The sequence below is a fragment of the Cavia porcellus genome, unplaced genomic scaffold (genome assembly GCF_034190915.1).
Source record: "Cavia porcellus strain 051 isolate PalLab524CR breed Dunkin Hartley unplaced genomic scaffold, mCavPor4.1 scaffold_1, whole genome shotgun sequence".
NCBI lineage: Eukaryota > Metazoa > Chordata > Mammalia > Rodentia > Caviidae > Cavia > Cavia porcellus.
In genome coordinates this window covers 141,283,289-141,305,429 of record NW_026947484.1, presented here as the reverse complement: position 1 = coordinate 141,305,429, position 22,141 = coordinate 141,283,289, and the positions used below count along the sequence as shown (strand labels likewise).

At 41.1% G+C, this 22,141-nt stretch overlaps 2 protein-coding genes across 2 annotated transcripts; both read right to left on the bottom strand.

Moving 5' to 3' along the window:
* Positions 1-304: 304 nt before the first annotated feature.
* Bcl9 (BCL9 transcription coactivator) lies at positions 305-14,360 on the bottom strand. Its single transcript, XM_023561230.2, has 7 exons — positions 14,169-14,360; positions 12,741-13,057; positions 11,412-11,601; positions 10,357-10,456; positions 5,396-7,637; positions 3,982-4,242; positions 305-2,683 (listed from the first exon to the last, which is right to left on the bottom strand). The coding sequence occupies exons 1-7, from the start codon at positions 14,219-14,221 to the stop codon at positions 1,566-1,568; spliced, it is 4,281 nt and encodes a 1,426-aa protein (XP_023416998.1). The 5' UTR covers positions 14,222-14,360; the 3' UTR covers positions 305-1,565.
* Positions 14,263-14,469, bottom strand: LOC134470347 (uncharacterized). The gene is given in 1 exon segment (XM_063256775.1): positions 14,263-14,469. A coding segment is annotated over 1 exon segment (207 nt).
* Positions 14,470-22,141: the final 7,672 nt, after the last annotated feature.

Genomic DNA, 22,141 nt, shown 5'->3' with positions numbered 1-22,141 from the left:
CTTTAAATTAACTCTCACAAAAAATTCCTAACATACACCATTAACTGCCCCAGAGGTAAAGGTCAGCTGTGGTAAAGACTCTATTGCTTATAACCGAGGCTTAGGGACTGAGAAAGGATAAACCTGCACGAGCACTCCTCACAGCAAGGAATAGGCTTTATCTGAGAAGGCCTTTTAGACATCTTCCTGTCATGCTACACATGAAAGCCAATACAAAGTTTGTTTCTGGATCACAAACAACCAATGTGCCCAATACTAAGCAAACAGGAATTCAAGTGAACAACAACAAAAAAAGGCAGTTCAATTTTGTAAGAAACAATATATTTTATTTTTCTGACACCACAGCTCTGGCGAGTGGTTTTGTACCAAATTTAATGGAGGTTACACAGAACGTTTTACGCATGGGAGGAGGAAAGGGAACCACAAAATTTAAAACAAAAACAAAATCCTGGGTAGCTTTTAGCATCTGTTCCACTCCCACATTAATAAAATTCACTTGGTACTTTCTAATAAAAGGAGAACAGAAAACAAGTTGGGCAGGAAAGAGTATACTGGGAAAGAGAAAAGCTAAGGGGAAAGGACCAGAGGGCATCCCCAGGACAGAGCCTTTCCTGCCAGGCCAGGAAGATGCTCAGCATGAAAGGTGAGGCTTCACTTGAGTTACTTTCCCAAAAGGACAACAGGTATTGCAGCTGCCAAAGGGTAGAGGAGAGGAAGCAGAAGGTTGCCAGTGGGGAACACAAGGGACAAAGACACTTAATAAAGGAGAGAGGGAAGGTGGAGGAAAATGAAAAATATGACGATTGTTATATTGGGAGAGACAGTGCTGAAGAGCACTTGAAATGAAAAACAAATGTCCTAAGCTTCATTATTTTTAAAAAGAAAAATTTCCCCCCTCCCACACCCCTCGCTGAACTTAGTTCCTTTTTTTTCTTTCTTTCTTTTTTTTTTTTGTTTTTTTTTTTTTTTGTGCTTTTCATTAATACTCTGCTCTGAGGTCGTAGTTTGGTTTTTCTATACACTGGAGTTGAAAGAAAATAGTCCAAAGGTCTGAAGATGGATTCTCCACCTAAAGTAAACAGCCCAGCATTCCTGTTCTCCTCTTGTCCCAAAGACTAAAGTCTCTGCTAAAATCCCTTTTACAATATAGTACAGTACACATAAAAAAGCCCAAATCAAAAAACAAAAACAGAAAAAGAATCCTGGGAGAAGTCAGTCCAAAGGACGTAAACATACAGAGAACGGTGCAACACATGACCGATGGCAATTCTCAAAGCACAGCTACAGATTTCCAAAAGTAGGTGCCATCATGGGATACCCAAGTCCACAAAAATAATTTTTAAAAAATAAATCTTAAAAAAAACACACCTGTTGATTAAATGAATAATTTGTTTTTAGGTAAATCCATACATTCTCAAGTTCCCCCCTCCCCCAAAGCAGCCCTCAGGTCTCTGTTCTCTCCTATTGCATGACCAATAGTAAGTATGCCTGGAACTCCCTTCAAAGCAGCTCTCAGGACCTGGAATCTCATCTTGACAAGGATCGGCACATCCAATCTTAGCAGCTTAAAACATCATGTTTCCTGGGTTGCCAGGTCCTTGGCTAAATCCACCCATGCCCACATCAGCAGCCATGCCCCGGGGCCTCATCTGTGGGGGGATCATGATGTTCTGTTGGGGTCCCATCATGCCCTGCATGGACATCATCATGCCTGGAGAGCCCACAGGCCCAGGGTGGGTGTAGAGCCCTGCAGGCCCCCTATCTTTGCCAGGAATCATGCTCACGGCAGCAGCTGGATTGCTCATCAGGGTGGGCTGGCCAGGCATTGTAGATTGTGCTGGTGACATCATCCGATGGTGAGGTCCTATCATGCCTTGCTGGAGAAAGGCTGGTGGTCTCATTGGGTTATGGCCTGGCATGGATGGAGCTGTACCAAGAGGGATGTCTGGAGTTCCTACTGGCCCTGGACCTCCCATGCCAGGTAATGCTAGTCCCATTCGGGGGGCTTGATCACTCATCATCCCCTGCATGTGCGAAAATCCAGGTCCAGGACCCTGGGGCTGTTTACGGCCTGGAACTTCTCCTCGAGGGAAATATTGCAGTGTCTGGCTAGGCTTCTCAGATGGAATAATGCGGGACAAATCAAACTCAGGTATTCCGGTGGCTCCAGGTCGGATGACCTCTTGTAGATCTGGGTCTGTAAACACTGAAGGCATGCTGTTCCCTAGGACAGTGAAGGAGTCAGGACCCCCTGGGCCTCCAGGCTTACAAAGTGCTGCATCTGCTGAACTTTGGGGCAGGTTGCTGGGACGGCCAAGGGGGCCTTCTCCTGGGAAGCCCATCCCTCCTGGGAAGTTGCCTTGTCCACCACTGGGACCATTGTGAGGGAATGGAACCTGCTGTGGAGGAGACTGCACTGGTGGGAAGCCCTGGGGAAAACCCATTCGTCCTTGAGGTACCATCGGAGGCTCCTGGGACCCGTGCCCCATGATAGGATTGTGTGACATCAAGCCAGGCCCCATTGGGACTCCATGAGGTGGTATGTTGGGTCCCATGGCATTTGGAGAGGGCATCTGATTGGAGTGAGAAAGTGGCTGGGTCATTCCCATTGGGCTGAGGGTCGGCATCGGAACCACGGGGTTTGGACCTGAAATTCGAGGATTCTGTGTATTAATGCCCATTCCTAGAAAAATAAAGATATCAAAGGAATCAACTCAACCAAAAGCAACTGAGGAAAAAAAAAACTGTAATAAAGCAATTTAACGAAAAATCATTGAGCACCTATTGTAAGTAGTCTTACCCTGGAAAATATACAACACAGAATCTCTACCATCAGTAAGATTATAACATACTTGGAGGCACACAAACCAACACCTCTACAAGGGAATAGATTCTGAAAAACTATGATATGATTGTAAAGATAGCAAGGGAGAAATTCTATATGAAAAGTTCTAATAAGCAAATAATATTCAAAACAGAAAAAAGCAATGTGCCTTAAGGATTTAAGTATAACCCTTTTCTGAAGAAATGATAAATCATTCTATGGGGCCAATTTAAAAAAAATAAAAAGACAAACCAAATAGGTCTTTTTTCCCCCACTGACATTATTTTATACTGCCTCATAAATAGAGCATTTAAAACTTTATAGATTACATAAAGTGCTAAAAAACTGTATCTTTTAATAAAAAAAGAAATGCACAGTTTCTGCAATAAGTCTCTAGACATTTAACTATTTGGTTTCTCTAAGAAATTACACCAACTGCAGGAGGAATGGTGTTTGTGCCACTCAGGGAACATGTCCTAACCTGGTTAATTTGGGCTGCTGATGAATAAACAGCATTCCTAACCATCAGAATACCAACTGGAACCAGACACCTATGGTTGAAACCCACAGTCATTTTGTGGATCACCTTCACCCTTCCAGATCATTTCCTGTTGGTGAAGTTGGGGTTGGGGTGCGGGTGGGTATAGGAATGCAAACAGGAAAAGGAAAAATTTGCTCTCTCCACCCCTAAACAACGTGCTCCTCTAGGAAACAGGGATTTTCCATTGTCTGAAATTCTGCAGCTGGCATATGGTTTGAGATGGCCTTTCCAGGAAAATACTTAAAAACTAAAGAGATTCCAATCAGCATGTTAAAAAAACCAACAAAACAAACAAACAAACCTGGCTTATTACTGCTACAAGAGAACCACAAAGAAAAACAAAACAAAACAAAAAACAACTAAAACCAAAACCAACAATCCAGGTAGAAGCAACAGAACTACAAGGAACCTGGCATTCTCACCAAAAATACAGAATCAAGTTAATGCAGTATTATCTTTCTCTAGTCAGGCACTTTAACTCTACCTGAAACTAATTTAGATGATACATTTTTTAACTTGTTTAACTTCCACCTATTTACAGCTATTGAGAAAACACTTCATGCAATTTCTCTTTTGTCCAGCACCAGCTCCACAGCCCATTTTTCTTATTTATTACCTGGCATATTATTCATTGATGGCAAGTTGGGAGAACGAGCTGGAGGGGAGTCGTCATCGGAGCTGGCCACAGTCTTGATGGCATCATGGTATAATGGGGTAGAACTGGGCATTGCAAACTTGGACATTCGAGACATCATAATCGAGAGTGGGTTCTGGGAAAGAGTTGGCTCTGGAGGCATTGTGTAAGGTGTACTAGAAGGAAGACTTCCAGGGATATTCACAGAGGCAGGCTGGCTGGCTGTAGGAGGTGGGGGGCCACCTAAGAGAACAAAGCAAAATTAAACAAAAACGGGCAGAAAATTAGATTCCTTTTGAAGGCTATCAGGATCTATGATTATGAACTAGCAAGCCCAGAATGAGACAGATGAACAGGACAGTGTTATTAGACCCAGAACACAATCATCAATCTTCTAGTCAAGTTCTGTGTGTGTGCAGAGAGAGATGGCAGTGTGATACAGAGGTGACTGATCAGCAGATGTGAAGACAAACATGCCTGGAGTGCATTAGAAATACTAGTTCAAGGTTGAGGAAAGCAAGATTAACAGACCAATCACAATCAGAGTCCAGAATTGGCTCGGGTATTAGAATGCCATTAGCCAGACTAGTGTTCCAACCCCAGGTACTAGCCACATCACCCACATACTCTCTTGATTAATTCCTCCAACCAAGATGTTTGAGCTAAAAAGGTCTAAGGGGGCTGGCTATTCCACTCTATTGCTTCAGTGAATTGCTATCCCACAGAGCGAGAGACACTTTAGCTTGGTGGGATAAATCTTCTGTCTTATTCTGATTCTAGTATTTCTCAAATGGAGACGAACCAACCCAGTATTTATACCCCAGTGCTACTTCCACTGACCACCTCTGGTCCCATTCACAAAACCACCAGCAGTGAGAGTCTCTCCTAGGAAGAAAATACCTATAAATTGTAGTTGATATGTGAGAACATCAGTCTGTCAAAGACAACATTCTGGTAACTGTTTACATGGACAAGAACCCTGCAACTCTTTTAAAGAACCCTCTCCTGTCTTTGCTTAGCATTATACTCAGAAGTTCCTCACCTGATGGTAGCCTTCCTGGGTGGGTCCAGTATTTAAGGAAGCTGTGTTTCTCCACTATTTAAACATTTTATTTTACCAGTTTATGTTCACTATATAAATGTAGTCTAGGAACTGACATATATTTCTCATCTTCCCTTCTTTCAACAGTCCCATCTAACATATGTATTGTTTGCCAGGATTGGACACCTACATAACCCTACAAAAGTATTATTATATACCTTGCCATAAATTTGGACAAAGACTGCTACCCCTGATTGCATAACCAAGTTAACACACCAATTTTCTTAAAGTAACTAAATCAGGCTCTGATAATTTATAGCTGCAAGTGAACTGTGAGGATGTAAGCATACTGACCTGACTCTACACTTCCCAGCATGGCTGGGGAAGCCATTGTGAGGGGCGCTTTATGGTTTGGAGGGATCCCAGGACTCTGAAGGGGAGGTTTGGGAGAAGAGGTCCATCCAGGTGACGGAGCAGGAAGTGATGGAGACTTGAGGTGAACAGGTGAAGCAGCAGCAGACCCCAAGACTGGGGGGGACTTAATGGAAGCAGCAGCAGCTGGGCCTGCCAGCATGCCTGCCAGCTGTGATGGAGTCTGGGGGGACTTGAGGTTGCCCGAGGGTGAGCCCAACATTGGGGACTGGACTTGATGCATCGTGGGAGACTTCAGAGGGTTAATGCCCGGGGAATGCACCTGGCTGCCTGCCACAGATATATCCAAGGGCTTTCGTCCCAGGCCACGCTGAACTGGAGGAGCTGTGTTGAGGGTAGTGGGGTTACTAGAAGGGTTGAGAGGTAGTGGTGGCATATGACTGAGTCGGCTGTTAGTCCTTTGGTCGGGCCCAATTGGTTCTCTGAGATTCCGTAAGCCACTGTTGCTGCCTGGACCCTGAGACATGGGAAGGAATGGCCTGGGGCCCATACCATACTCCTGCTGAGGGTGCTCACCAAATGGTAGTGGCACCATCTTCTGCTGGGCAGGCAACATGTCTGAGCCACTTGGGCGTAATTTCATCATCTCCTCAGGACCCGCCCCAGCCTCTCTCATCTTCTGAGGTATCATCTGAGAGTTGGATGCCATGTTGACATTTAGACTGACATCTGCCTTCATCCCACTAGAAACCATCCCAAACTCCAGGTCCCGACCAGGGCCGATCTGTGGAGGCATTCCTTTAGGAAAGTCCCCTCTTGAAGGACTCAGAGGACCCTCAACTGGTATTCGAGGAAAAATGGGATTATTTCCAGGCTCCATATGGCGCTGGGAACCTGGGATCATCCTATTCATCTCCATGCTGGGCCTGATGCCTTCCATACTCATCCCTGGGGGAAGACCCAACTGTTTTTCTGCCAGCTGCTGTTGAAACATTTCTTCAGACAATCCTTGGGGATTCGGAAAGCGTTCCCCTCGGCCAGGACCACTGAATACACCCTGGCCAGGAGGGAAGTTTCGGCCATCTGGGATTTTTGGCACATCATCTGGCCAATTGATTCCAGAAAGACCTGGTCTAGATGCTGGGTTGGGGACATTTGGCCCCTCTATTTCAGAGTTTATCATTCCTGCAAATCCAGGGAGGCGCATTTGGCTCCCTGGCATGTTGGGGTGAGGAGCCATGCCTCTTGGGGGCAGAGAATGTGAAATGTTGATGCCATCAGAAAATGGCTCTGTACCTCCAGGGACCCAGCCTTCACCAGGGGTTATCTGGTATGGAGGCGGAGGCCCTCGGACCACTCCCCGTGGCCCATGCTGATGGACCATCATATCCTGCAAGGAGCATTGCTGGACAACCACTTGTTCCTGCTTCCTCCTCTTCTCTTCATAGAACTCCTGCTGCAATTTCAGCCACGCTATTTGCTCAGGAGTCATATGGTCCAGGTGGTCGGGTCCTATGGGCCCAGACTGGGTGTTCATAGAAGGCGGAACCATTTCATCTGGAGAAAAGGGTACATCTCTATGTCCTTGAGGGCCAAATGGAGCTCCCACATCTGTTCGGGGCCCAGGTCCCTTACCTAGGCTTTGGGATTGAGCCATCATGGCCTGTATTGGCCCTTCTGGTTTTTTCTGAGGTCCATCTAATACCCCAGTATTCTGCTGAGGTCCTCCACTTTGTCCTCCTGTGAATTCTTTCTCATCAGGGAAAAGCATTCGCTGGATATCTCTGAGAGTTTGTAAGGAACGCTCCCGGTGCTCCAGCTGCTCCTGAGACAGGCCATCAGGATTCTCTCCCAGTGTGGCGGGCTCACCACTGGACACTGGTGGAGGTGGGGGGGCTTTGGGATCTGCTGAAGAGCTACTGCTCCCCTGGGAGACAGGGGTTACTGCTCGATTGTTGGGTGTCGAGTTTGGCCCAGTACCATCTGGGGGCAGTGGAGTAGAATTGGCAGGACTTCCCACTGAAGGAATCAATTTATTTTCTACCCCAGGACTGTCCCGGTCTAAGGGGCGTGGAGGTGCTGCAGGCTTGGGTGCTGGTGCTGGAATGGGTGGAGTTGGCTGCAGTCTGGTGTTCTGAACAGAATTCTGGTCCTGGTTGGCTGGAGCTGGGGGTTGTTGTGGAAGAGGTTTTATATCATTCCGAAGAGTAGATACTTGTGTGTTCTAAAGATAAACAAGATTTTTAAATCATTGGTAAACTGACCAGAAGGTCAATTAAAAGAACAAAGTATGTTATAAGGACTTGTTTCAGTCACTTAAATCTACATTGATACCTGCTTTCCAAAGTGATGGTATACAAGCCTTCTTTGGCCTTGGAGATCTTTTTATTTTTCAAACCTTACTGTCAAATAGCATCCTTTCTCCTATGCTGAAGATGAGGTTTCAATAACTTTATAAGCATACCAGGTGAAAGCCACTCTGCCAAAGTGAATACATTTGAGTATCTATTTCGAGGAACAGGTTTGATATCACATGTCTACTATGTATTTTTGATTCAGTCAAAGATTACTTTCTTGGTATGTGGGAGGCTATGTTCAACACCTTTTTCTTTTCTCTGAAGTACAACTGGGTATGCAGACTTCTCATTGTCAGTCAGAAGGTCTGATGTTTCTAACTGAAAGGGAAAGTGTAAGTCACTTGCAGCTTTACAGTACCAGCCACAGGCAGCAGGGAAGGCTGCTTCACTTTAACATTTCCTCTAGCAAGATGACTACTAACGAACTGTCTTCCTTGAGTTTCCAGGGGGCTTGACTTCTCTAGTTTCTGTTTTCAGTTTGTGATCACTGATTCTGTATTTGATAAGAATTTGTACACTAATTGCAGTAAGATAATCTGCAAGCAGGAAGCATCTGGGAAGAAATCTGAGGCTACCTTGCTCATGGTGTCTCTTGATCTATTCTTTCCAATAGACATCAGGCTACCCTTTTCAACAAGTTGGATGATTGCCTTATTATTATTTATTAAATACCACTGCTATGTTAAGTCCTGGATATATGCACACTCACCTACAACAGGTGATGTGGACACCATGACTATTTGGAGGATGATGTACATGTTCTAAGTCTCAATTTTAGTAAAGTTGAGACTTTAGGGTACAGAAAGGCCTAGTTTACAAACTGTCTCAGCAATCTTTCACTTGCCTCTAGTGAGCTGCCTGATACATTTCCTTTTCTTATTCTCTTAATGTAACTGTTTTCCCAAACTCCTAAGGCTTGCCCTCACCATCCTATTTACCTGTATATGAATCTGTACACAAGTCATTATGTTTACCTATGCCCATGAAGAGTTTGGTTTCATATACACAAAATCATAGCTTGGACCGTTTGCGTTTTGTGGGGGGAAATATATTTCACTTCGAGGTAACAATACAATGCATACTTGTCTGCAGATTTGTGAAGGTAAGATTTGCTAAATTTGTTTGATCAAAAGTGCCTTCCGCACCTGCAGTTCATTTAGTGGTCACCTTAATTTTCTTTCTAAAACCATTTTACCCTTGATTTTGTTGATCAGGATTTGTTTATTGCAGTTGAGTACTGATTTCACTAAGCAACTATAACAGAAGAAATCATTTAGCCCCATTTGTCTTTCCTTTTAGGTTTGGAGAAATGGATTATCATGAATTCCCTCTTTAACTGTTATTCTGATTTCATTTTAGTACCAGAAAAAGTGGAGGTGACAACTGTATTAAGTACTCTCAATACATCAACAGACTACTGGACTGAGTTGCAATGTACTCATGCACTCCAGGACAAGAAGCATTTCACATACAAGATATCCATCCTCTACCCTTGAGTAGAGATGCATGAGGAATAGGAAATCCCTTCTCTAAATCTAGGAAAGCTCAAGCTCTGCTAATCCACAGAGATGGAGATTTCTGATACATAAAATATACAAGGTGTCATCTATTTTATCTTGAATTATAACTTTGATCACTTAAGGTTATTTAACTTTTCTCTTATTTTTAAGACCCAGCAGTGTCAGATTTTAGGCGTTCTAAAAGCAGGGGCTGTCTTGATGGGCTATCCAAATGCTATGAATACAGTCTATCCATAGCATTTGGAGCATGCACTAAAAATGCTAGACATAAGAAATGTTATTTCAATTTGGCCACTTAGATGTGTTAAACTAAATACCACATGCTTTTACAAATGCAGCTGTAGTAGGTGCTTAAGATCCCAACAGGAAATAGATTAATATTTATTATAATTTTAGAAATAGCAGTTAAGAAGCATTTCATCATTCTCACTTGAAATAACAATGATCTCAATCACTAAGATTCTAACTGCAGAATTATCATGTCCTACAATAGCACAGTTTTAATTGTTGCTTTTTTCTGTGTTCAACTAACTCTAAGGGTGTTTGGGGACTTTAAGGGGGCTGTTTACACTGGAAATTGAGCCCAGGGGTGCTCTGTCATGAGCTAAAACCCCAGTCCTTTTTTTTTTTTAATTTTGAGGTAGGGTCTTGCTAAGTTACCCAGACAAGACTAATTTGTGATCCTCCTACCTGAGCCACCCTCAGTCCAGGGATTACAGGTGTTTGCCACTGTGCCCATTTTAGTTGTTTATTAAAACCTGCTCTGTCAATGGGTTTGGAATTTGGATTTTCCTAGGGATGGGTTACACAAAGAAAATCCTAAACAATTTGTAAGATTCTTCTTTATTTTGCATCTTTTTTCCTCTAGTAACTCATCAGGCTCCCAGCATCTCGGTTAAAAATCTAGTACAGAGACATGCTTAAGACCCCATAAGGCCAGGTTAAGGGCCCAGAATGCAGCTCATGCCAACAAGACTAACTATCCCCTGACAATTTAACTCACCACCCACCCTCATTGGCAGTCACTGTAGAACTTAGTCAATATTCCATAACTAAAACAACATACCAGAGGGGCTGTGCTTCTCTCTGTCTTGCTGTTAGAGATGTTCTGAATGTGGAAAGAGACGATCGTTTCAACCTGGCCCTTCAGTACAGCTTCTGCAGCTCTACAAATACAGAAGAGACAACACATACTAGGACTCATTTTTGTTTTATTTACTGTAATCTCAAACACTTAAACCCAGACTGGACTTGTAAGGGAAGGAAAAGAGACATACATATAAAGAGCTGTCTGAAATGCTGAATGAGAAGAAATCAAGAAAAACGCATTTTCGTTATTTGTTTTATAGAGAATATTACTTCAAAATCCCAAACTGAGAAGAGTGAACACAAAATCTTAATACCGAGGGACAGGACTAGTCTAAGGTTGTTGATATATACCTTTTATCTGATGTGAAAAAAAAAAATATGTGCAGGGTGTTTTTTGACAAATAAATAAAAAATTCATTGGTTCACCTATCCATCAGAAACACAGATAGCAAGGTGTTCACAGTAGTTATCTGTGAATCGTAGATTTTTTCCTTTTTAGTTGTATTTTCTAATTACCTTACTATGTTTATTATTTTGGTATCTGAAAAGGAACAACAGTGGACCATGATGGTGCAAATCTCTAATCCTAATACTCTGGAAGGCTGAAGCAAAAGGATCACAAGTTCAGGCCCAGCTTGGGCAACTCAGTGAGACCCAGTCTCAAAGATAGGAAGGGATGTATGGCTCAGTGAGAAGGCCCTGGGTTCAATCCCCACTACCGTTATCAATCAGTTGATAAATAGTAACCTACACAACAGTAGAAAGAAAAGTGTGTATTACTCAGTCAAGCTTTTCTGTATTCAAAAAAGGTGTATGTGTACACTTGTGTAATTACAAAAATTTCTGAAAGAAAAGCCAAGTATTATCAGCAGATGCTTCTTGGAAGTAGGGTAGAGATTTGTATTTTATTTTACCTCTTTTTGTTCTATTAACTTTACACGATATAATACAACTGAGTTAAAAAAAAAAAAAGACCACTGCAATGGGAATTTAGGTTCCCACACATAGAAGCCAACCCAGCCATCCACTTACTTATTGGCCATCTCAGTAGAAAACACATATACCACTTTGGCTGGTGTCTTCGGAGCAGGTGTGGGCTCTGGGGCAGTAGTTTGGCCATGGGAGGGAGTGGAAGACCTGGGAACTGTAGTAGTTGATGCGGTCATCGAATGTGGTGTGTGCTGGGAATCCTGGGACTTTATGTGTTCCGTGGAATTACATTCTAAAGGAATGAAAAGACTCATTGTCATAGAGTAAAACTCCTTTTCATTTCTGCCAGCATTTACAACATCACAACACAAACCCACCATGAGGATTTCAAGGAGCAAGTTTCTTACTAAGAGAGAACCTTTTCTTCTATTCATAACATTTCAAATACTCATCTCCTTAAATGCCTCATTATAAAGCACTCCTCCTCTTCCTAATTCTGTTACATATCTTTCAGATTAACATAGCTGTTTCTCCTTCTTAGCAACTTTCTGAACTTGACTAGATGCCACTAACTGATCTCAAGGTCCCCTAACTTCTCTTATTCAGCATTTATCAAATTTTATTCTAATTGTTTAATGATCAGTTTTCTAGATACACTCAAATCTTTAAGCAATTGTTGTCTGTCTTGCTGATCATGGCACTCTCTAAACCAAGGAAGCCTTCTCACACCTGGGGAAGGAGTAAGGAGAGCAGCATGCAGGAAAGAAGAGAACAATCAACCAGGTTTGCATTTTTAATTTGGGTTGGGAAAACATACTTCCATTTCCCAAATACTATCTTCATTTTCTGGCCTATAGTTTAAGATCTGTGGTCTTATACAAGGGAGGAAAATTACACATACCATACTCCTTTCCTGGCTCACTCCATTTTGGTGCCTGCCAAATCTCCACCACATCTGGTAGCCACTCATTCCTGTCACACTAAAACTGGCAGTGACAAATCTGGACTAGTGCCAGGGTCATTAAGGCTTCCTCTGTGTCTACAAGTCTGACAAAGTGGCAACCAGAAAGCGCAAAACCAAAGGCTTGGAGGATTGCTCTGGAGAAGAGGAATGGATGCCAAAATAACTGTTCTGGTGTGGGCCACTGGCATAGACAGAGATAATGGCTTGAAAGTGAGGCAGGATAGCACACAGGCCAGAAACATACATAAGAATGTGGTTAGACTCATGAGACATCCTACCAAACCATGTACATCTTCAAGAGTGGGAACTCTTCAACAAGGTAGTTCCATGCTATGGCAAGTAGAAAAAGAACTCCTAAATCTGATACCTATTCTCCCCACTGACTGATACTAGCCTCTCTGGCCTTTACCAAATGTCAGCGGTCTTCCCTTAGGAACACCTACTTCTCAAAGATCTTATAGACATACCTTTAATGTCAGAGTCATCGTTTGGAGTCCCAGGATCTCTCTGATCAAAGGAGTCGGCGGAAATACTTCGCTCCCTTCTCCCCTTGCCCTTGGCACCATTTCCAGCCCCATTCTTCAGCCCCATGCTCCCACCTGGGCCAGAGAGTGCTTTAGGGGTATGGCCCCCACTCTTGGAGTCACAGGGGGATGGCTGGGATTGGCTGGCTGAGCCCCCCTGTTTACCCTGATTGGAGAATTTGGAATCCAGCTGGGGGTTTCCAGATGGGGACATCACTGTAGGGGGACGGACCATCACCTCCTGCTTTGACTTAGGGCTACTAAAAGAAACAAATAACAAAGGGAGATCAGATACCCGGATACAGCTGACCAGCACAAATTAGGGAATAGCAGTTTCCACTGTGGGTCACAAAGAACCCTAAGGACTATACCACCATCCCACATTTCCCTTAAGCCTTGCTTGTTCCCTCCACCCTGGCTCCCATATCAGAGGTATCAACAGAGAAGAGGATCAAGCAGTGGCCTGCCAGGTCTCAGGAACCCTACAGTCACATGGGGACCCATCTCTAAGGCTTCTGTCAATACAGGAAAATGGTTTCTATGTACACAGAGAAGTGACTCTAACACTAAGACTAGCTCAGGGTAAACAAACAGGCATCATTCAGATCAAAATACTACCCACCTCCCAGCTAAAGACAAAGAACAGCTATAATGAGAGCCTAGTTTGCCTATTGGAAAATGTGAGCAGATCAAGACAGCAGGCAGAAAATCTACAGAAGCCTGTCAGGTCGAGGAAACCCTCCAGGATGCAAATGTTTCTCAGCAGGCAGCTTTATGCCACAATAGTATCAACCAACCATTGCCCTTGTGGGGAGGAAAAATTCTTTTGGTGGAACAGAGGAAAGTCCTCACACGGCAGGTAGAATCTTAGGCCTCCTCACTACTTTATACCTGTTCTCTCATACACCCCGCTTAGCAGGTTGTACTAGTTCCGTGGTGGCAAATTTATGGCACACGTGCAAAAAATGTTGATGTAAAGTTGTTTTTTCTAAACAAGAACCTCAGTGTTCAGGTTGAATTGCAGCATTGGTACTTGGCGATAAATCAGTGGATTTTGGGTTGCAGTTTGGGCATTTGGTCTCTAAAAGGTTTACCATCACCTTACTAGCTGGTCTTTTAAGTTTTTTTTGTTTGTGCTTTGTCAAGGAGGGGGCTGGTACAGGGGAAAGGTCAGGGAATGATGGGTAAAAGAATAACACAAGAAAACTCTAACAAGTTTTACTAGCCTATACTATTCTATTACTATTTATTTTTTTCTCTTCCTTTCCCATTTGGATCCCATTTGCTTCTAACTCAACATACTATTTCTTCACTGAATATGGTTCACCTATGACACCCCAGTGAGTGGCAGAGAGAGACTCTGGCCCTTACCTCTGTGTATTTCCTGATGGAGAGTTCCTCACTTTAGGATTACTGGAATGCATTGATTGAAATCCTGAGCTTGCAGTCTCAAGTGGGGATCGGCTCACCGAGTTCCTCTCGGGCTGCAGCAGAAGGAGCTGCTGGAAGTAGCAGCAGTGGCTCACTGCTTTCTTGGTGCGTCCCTTAGTGCTGGCTACCTGTATGCCTTTTTTCTCTTTGTTTTTCTTTGCTGTGGAATTGGGTCCTTTCCCCTTGCAGCTCCCGCATTCTCTGGGTGTGTGCCTCCTACTGCCAAAGGAAAATCTCGCATCTCCAGGGTACACTGTGGAAAAAAAGCCACCCCCACAAGAAAAAAGAAAAGTTGGAACAAAAACGAGACATAGAACACCTATACAACAGGACCAAGGTCAAAACAGCAACTCAGTAAAGTAGCAGCTAGCTCATTTCTCAGCTTTCACCAGGGTTAAAGGAAAGGGCAATGCTCTTGTTCTGTCCCATAGGCTCTAATGCTAAAGCAACTAAATAGTGATTAAGACTTTGTATCCTGCATACATTTCTCTCCTACCAGCAGAATTGACCAGACATTTGTAAGCAGAGGAGAAAAACAGTTTTACCTTTAGTTATATAGTCTCTCTTCTATTTCTCTATTTCTGAAAACTAGTGTTTTTCTTAAAAAAAAAAAAAAAAAAAAAAAAGAACAATGCTTTGGAAGCATTGGATCCAGGAAATCCACAGTGACTCTGGTTTTCAGCTCTGGTGGCAAACAATGGCACTGAAATGTAACAAACTCACCCAATTTCAAACCATGAAGTAAATGAATCTATGCTTATTTTTTCAGAGCCTCAAGGGTAAAAGGACATTAAAGGAGGTACTTCTGAAAACAAAGACTGAGCCAATACCAAATGCAATCAGTTCTGTCCTCTCATTTCTATGATCTTTCTATTAAATTATGCTGAAACTAAGTCTTGAATTCCCACTGCTTAGTAACAGGGACTAAAGGCATGGGTATGCATGGGAATGATTCACAATTTTGAAGGTAAAAGAACATCTTTGAAAGCTAAGGTATTTTTTGAGTCAATTTTTAAGGTACCCTGACGTATAAATGTCAGGGGCTGGGGATTTAGCTCAGCGGCATAAGCACCTGCCTTGCAAGCAGGCAGTTGTGAGTTCGATCCCCAGTACCGATAAAAAGGAAAAAGACAAAAAAAAAAAAAAAAAAAAAAAAAAAATCAAATAAATAAATGTCAAGAAAATATTCTCATGCCTAGCTAGAGGGAAAACCTTTCATTTAGGGAGACCAGGGCTAGTTCAGGGAAAACCCAGGTATTCAAGTTACTGCTCCCTCCAGAGGAATTCCACTATGGTTTTTCCTAATCATTCATCGTCCTCCCCTTCATCTACAACTCTCTTCCTGATGGAGGGATTACAGTTTTGAAGGTAAACCTTAGGTACAGAATTAATAGCTAAAGAATGAAAAGTTGGAAATAGCTCAGGTGTTATAGCCTACGGATATTTTGAGGGAGGACTGGTTAAAACAGTGGTGATGAACCAATATCATGAGTGCCATAGTGGGCTATCTGGATCACTGAAAGCTCTAAAAGGTTTGTGACCACTGAGTTATGATCTACGTATTGGCAGTATGGTCACTGTCAAGTATTAAATGTCCATTTCTTCATTTAGAAATTTGCAAACAGTCCCAACCATTTGACCTGGAACACTGAAGGGATTTGTGTAAGTTGTAAGTGCACAAAATTACATTTTCTCCTTTTTTAATAAAGCAGGAAACAGTACTAGAATAAAGCATTATGAAATGTGTTTATGCTGACCTCGGGAGAAAGCATTCTAGAAACATTTTGGTCTTAATTATATTTAAGGTTATATTTTTATCCCCTACTACCTTTCAGAATTTTTTTTCCAGTTTAGAGTACATATAATGGATTACAGTTGTCAAATTTAACACATAGGATCATAAACCATTTTGTGACTTCTCACTAAACATCAGAAATTACAGGTAGAATAGAAGTAGCAAATGAATCGTGCGTGGACAAAACCATCAGAAAGCCTTTACACCTTGGGAAAAGAAAGCAGTTACCATCTATATACCTGTCCTGTAACTCGTTGGTACTTTCTGTCTGTATCACATATTACAAAACTCAATTCATACAGTAAATAATCCTATGTGTACATTTCACCTCTCTTGGAAGACTGTGTGTTCTTTGAGGACAAGAACCTTGTTTGCAAGGCCTTTGGTTTTTCTATAATACTCAGCATGATGTACTAAGAATACAGTTGGGTCCTGTGACTATTCAGTGTCTCCTAGAATATAAACACCTGGCATTTGTCTTTTTCCAAACACATACAAAACAAATTACAAACATCAAATCATCTTATTTATTTTCCAGGCATTTATGATGAGCTGTTAGCAAAGGTTGTTTCTAATAGTAATGCTGTCAACATAAAATACTTTAATTTTCAAAGTATTCCTACATAAAATTTCTTCTTGTCACAATTCACCTGACCTTGATCAACAGGTATTTTCTACATAATGAACAGAGCACATCGGGCACAAATAGTTTTATCTCAGGTTTCTAATTAGTGCTCCCAGGCTTTGGATCTTTACGCCTTACCCTTACTTTATGGATGGAGAGACAGCACAAAGGCAGAAATAAACATGAGTGCTATCCAGTAAATTGGGAATAAAGTTCAAGTTTTCAACCCCTAATCCAAGTGAGTTGTTGAAAGAAAATTGTCCCTAGCTTTAGTGTTTCTGACGGTAAGAACAACTGAGCAAAAGCTCTTCCATGTATCATATCATATATTGTTCCACCGAATAAAATTACTCTTCAACAGGTTAGCTCTTAACTGTTTGCCTTTAGGGACAGGAAAAGATCTTCTACAGAATCATTATAGCCAGAAAGAGAGTATTTTCCCACAATATAACTAAATCAATCAATCTCTCTCTCTACACACTCACTCACTCAGTCTCTCTCTTCTTGTTAAATAATACTTTAAATTCTTACTATGTACCAGCCACTGTGTAAGCCTCGGGACATACATCTTAACTCACACACAGAGACCCCATGAGGCAGGTACTGACCCCTGCTTTGAGATGAGGAAACTGAGGCTCACACGACAGCAAGTGGTAGAGCTGGTGTTTGGCCAAACACTCAGCATTCTTCATGCGATAGTGCCTTGGTGGAAAAAGTAAACTAATTCTGTGATGACTACCACTCTCCAATTCACTCTGCAGGATGCCATTTCATACCTTCAACACTGCCTACCACACCCTTCCAGCTTCCCTCCCTCCCCATTCCCTCTGTCATCTTGTGTTACTTAAGAGCGAGAAGCAGTATCACAGAGGATGTCCTCACCACTAAACATGCAAACTCATTTTTGATCTGTACCTAACCCCTCTTCTCTAGTCCTGAAACAAACAACAGAAAACAGCCCACTTCTCCCCAAAAGGTCAGTTCCCCACAGGTGGCCTAAGTCTAGTAGAGACTCTCACTGTCCCCTCTGGTGTTATCTTCTTGTCTATTCTCTCCTTCTAATCAGATGTGCTGTAGTATCTTCCAGAATTTAAAAAAGAATTAAAGCCAAACAAAACCTGGTTGTAGTATTTGATTCATCTTTACAGCCAAGTTTCCCCACAGAACCAACAAGACACAGGGTTCATTCCTCACTTGACATTTGCCCTTTAACCATTTTATTTTTTTTTTCCTTTTTAAAAAAATTTTATTTAAGGAGAAAAAAAACAGAAAAAGGGTACAAGTTATACAGAATTTCAGAAAAAATAAACAGTAGGAAATCACTAGTTAATAGATTACATATTGTCATCTTAGAAATAGTTGCTGAAGTTACAAAATTAAAGCATATAAAGTGGACAAACAGTGAGACTGCAAATAATTCTGTTCAATGATCCAACAAAACTCAGTAATATGGTTATCTATCTTATACACTTAAATATGCATGCAGTTATATCCTTTAGAGCACTTTCTTTTCCTTTCTTTTGTACAATGACAATTACGCATTTTAGGCAAACTCTATTCCCAGGTTACAGAAACCACAACTTTTGCTGACGTTACCTCTGGCCACTTGTCTAGCTCTTCTTCTCTATTTATCATCTAGATTTTGCCAGCAGTTCTCTTCCTTCTTAGAAACTATCTTCGCCTGTTTCCCCTAACACTACATTTTGTTAGCACACCGTCTCCCTCTCCAGTTACTCTCTGTCTTGCTTCCTTTGAGGCCCCTCCTTTACCCAGAATCTAGGATTCTGACATACTCAGGATTCTACTCTGGGTCTTCGTCTCTTCCCAATCTTACTCTATGCTAGCAACTTTATCCTCTACAGACCTTCGTCAGAATTAGTAACTGACACCTCGATAAATGTCTCAAACTTGACTTGTTTCTTGAGTCAGGGTCTCACTATATTGTTCAGGCTGATCTTGAACTACACAGCCCAGGCTGGGCTCAAACTTGTGGTGATCTTTTTGCTTTAGCCTCCCAAGTGCTAGGTTTACAGGTGTGCACCACCACGCTGGCTGAACATGAATTCTTCATCTCTGCACAGCCTTCCTGTCCAAACTATTTTCCATGCAGTTTTCCGCATCTTAATAAAAGCCTCTTTTATCTGTCTAGTTGCTCATGCCAGGAAGTTGTGAGTATGAATATTCAGGTTAGGCATTTCTTTAGAGAGTAAAGATCCCTTAACACCACCAATATACATTAAATTCTTCATTACTCTCGTTTCACTGCATCTGGGGATTTTCCTTCAAAACTTTTCTCATTTTCTAAATGTATGTGTCATTACGTGATCATCTGTGTAACATTCATCTTTCCCAGCAGACCACAAGCTCCATAAAGGTAGGGACCAAGAATGACTTGTTTATCTTTCTATTCCTAGCACTTAATATAGTGTTTAGAACTACTTCCCATTCTTACTTAATGCCAGCAACTCCCAGCTTGGCTTACCCTCTACAGACCTCCAAGAGAACTAGTAACTGACACCTCACTAGATGAGTCTGTTCAAATAAATTTGTTAAACAAAGAAAATAAAATCCATATGTTGAAAAGATAATGTGCATTCTCATGTTCACTGCAGCATTATGACCTATTACCAATACAGCAATCAACTTTGTCTATGAATGAAGAAAACATCACTCTCACACACACGTGTGCACATATACACATGCATGCACGCATATGCACACACTCACTGTTCAAGCCTCAAGAAAAAAGAATGAAATTCTATCATTTACAACAATTCAGATGAACCTGGAAGAAATATTAAGTAAAATAAGGCCAGAACAGAAAGACAATACATGACCTTAATCTTATGCAGAATCTAAAAGTTGAACTCACAAACATGTAAGATAATGGTGGTCAGGAACCATGGGATACAGATGGGGAGTTGGGTGATATAAGTAAAAACAAAATCTACTGAATGAAATTGAAAGCTTTTCCCCAAGACCATTTTTCTAAACCAGAAGTGGGTTCCATAGTATTACCATCACCGTACTCACCAAAACCCCAAGGGTCACGACACTGCAGTGTTCATCCTGGAGGTGAGGAGTCCAGGAACCCCTTTCTCAAAAATGATTCTCACCTGAAAAGGGTAAATTGAGGGAGAAAAATTCCTAAGTGGATTTTTAAAAGACAGTAATATCAATTTGTCACAGAATATCTTAAAATAGGCTTCCTACTTATTCTAGAATATGAGTTTAAGAAGTTGTCTCCTACATAAATAACATCAATACTCAATTATTAAAGGCCATACACACACACAAAATATGATATTTCAACATGTGGCTTTCCTTCCTTCCCAAACACACTTTATTTTCAGAGGTTAGAAACATAATAAGTCAGTGTAAATAAAATCAAATTTTCTACAGTGGTATCTCAATACTGTACTTGTAATTAATTGGTTTCAGGAACCCTGATAAGTACAAAAAACAATGAGTACCAAACAAGTTGTTTTGGCTGAAAAGGGCAAACTGACAGTGAAAAGTTTCTGTGTGTAGAGTGTCAAACAAATGACAAGTACCAGCACAAAATTTTCAAGTTAAAATTGAGTCAAGCAACAACTTTACAGAGCTTCAAGGTTGCTGAGTATCAAGCTATAAATGTATTTTTAAAACTTCTGGGCATTTAAGACAGAGAAAATAAACTCTCATGTATTTGCTTCTGTTCATTTCTTACTAGTACAGAAAACTAACTGTAAGGTGAGAAGAAAAAATTCCAGATATGTTTCCTAATTTATAAAGTGAAGACCATTCATAGTTCCTCCTGCCTCTCAAGTATGTGGCCCACATCCAGCAAAAACATTTATTTTCATATATCTTAGAAGGAACTTAGGTATGAACGATATGGCCAGATGACTTCTTTTTACTGAGTACCTACTATATGCAAAGTGCTGTGTTGGACTGAGTTAGGTAGTCATTAAAACTCTCAGTGACTGGTCAAAACTATTTCCAATATCAGTCCTTGTAAACTAGAATTATGACACTAAGCCTCTCTCTTTGCCAAGGATTTAGTTTTGAAATTGCAAGGATGAACCAAGTTCCAGACTGTCTTGGGGCCAAATTATTCAGGAATGTTTAAAAGGAGGCCCTATAAGGCTGACATAAAGGTATAAGTCAAGTCACAAATTAATCTGACCAAGGTCAGAATCACTTCGAAAATTTCAATTTCAACTCTTCCAATGATGCTTTCCCATTTCCCTCCTCTAACAAGTCAAGTTTATTAGAACTATGTCATGTTTAACAAATTTCATTTTTATGTTATGACCACTACTCCAAAAAAGGCATAGTAGCACACTTAAGAATGTGGAACTAAAAGGCCTCAGGATTCCATTGCTAGCTCATTCTTAACTTTGGCATGCCAACTACTGAAAGCCTTCTTCTCAAAGTACACAATAGGATGAACCATTCTTTCCCCAACATGTGGAGGAAAGCAAACTATATAATGGGCATATATGGAAAACCCTGGTCCACACAAAATATTAATATAAATTTTAACACTCATGGGTTAAAATGCATCTGTCTTTCAGTAGCTAATGAGATTTATAGAAACAAATAAAAATTCATGTTAACCTAAACAATTTTGAAAAATTCAAGGATGTAAAAATAAATTTCAACTATCATCATACAAAATAATGGGTGCCAAAACTAATATTTCAGCACAAATGTCCTTTCTCTGTGAAATTTTCTCCTTGATTACAAACTATTTCTTGTATGTCTTCCACACGCCCATTAACATTATATGCATAACACTACTATAGTATTTATAACAACTATAGTTTGGGTATGCGTAATTGAAGCACCTGAAACTCAATAGAAAATCAATTAATGATGGTTAATCCACAAACTACAATGAGCTACGAGTTCATGCATTATTACTCTTATCTTTCATTCATACAAATTAAAGGTGACATGATGAATACCTATTTAACTTTTTCCTCAACCTGAACGGAGTTATGCACAAATCCTTGCTCATAAGAAAGTATAGGAATCTACTGGTAGTCTTGATTTGGTATTCAATTTGATGATTTTACCTTGAATACTGCTAGAATATTGAACAAATGTAGTTTAACTTTAAAGAAATCCTGTAATTACAGAAATAAAATTCCAATATATTCAGACTGAATCACACAACTTATGGACTTTTGTCATCAAGTTCTTTACCTTTCAAGATGTCCGATTTGCTCTCTCTTCTACATCAGTACACAAAAAAAACTTTCCAAGAATGATCTGGGTCACCCCAATCAGAAAGGCTATCTTAGGTCAAGCTGGAGTGATATCAACAAGTCTCACAATTCAGTCCTACAAGGACAAGAAAGGAAAAAAAATCATACCTAAGTCCACACTGATTCCAAAGGAGGCTACCTATTCGCCAATGCCAAAGCAGTATTTCGAGAAGTAATAGTAAAGAATCAGTTATACCAAAAATGGGGAAGGCAGACAAAAATCACAGAAAATCAAAAT

Bases quoted from the DNA above. Each gene is read 5' to 3' on its own strand.
- Bcl9 (XM_023561230.2), bottom strand. From the start codon at position 14,221: ATGCATTCCAGTAATCCTAAAGTGAGGAACTCTCCATCAGGAAATACA. The intron at 11,602-12,740 runs GTATGTCTATAA...TCATTCCTTTAG, and splicing joins CGATGACTCTGACATTAAAG to AATGTAATTCCACGGAACAC. The intron at 4,243-5,395 runs GTCAGTATGCTT...TTGTTCTCTTAG, and splicing joins GCTGGGAAGTGTAGAGTCAG to GTGGCCCCCCACCTCCTACA.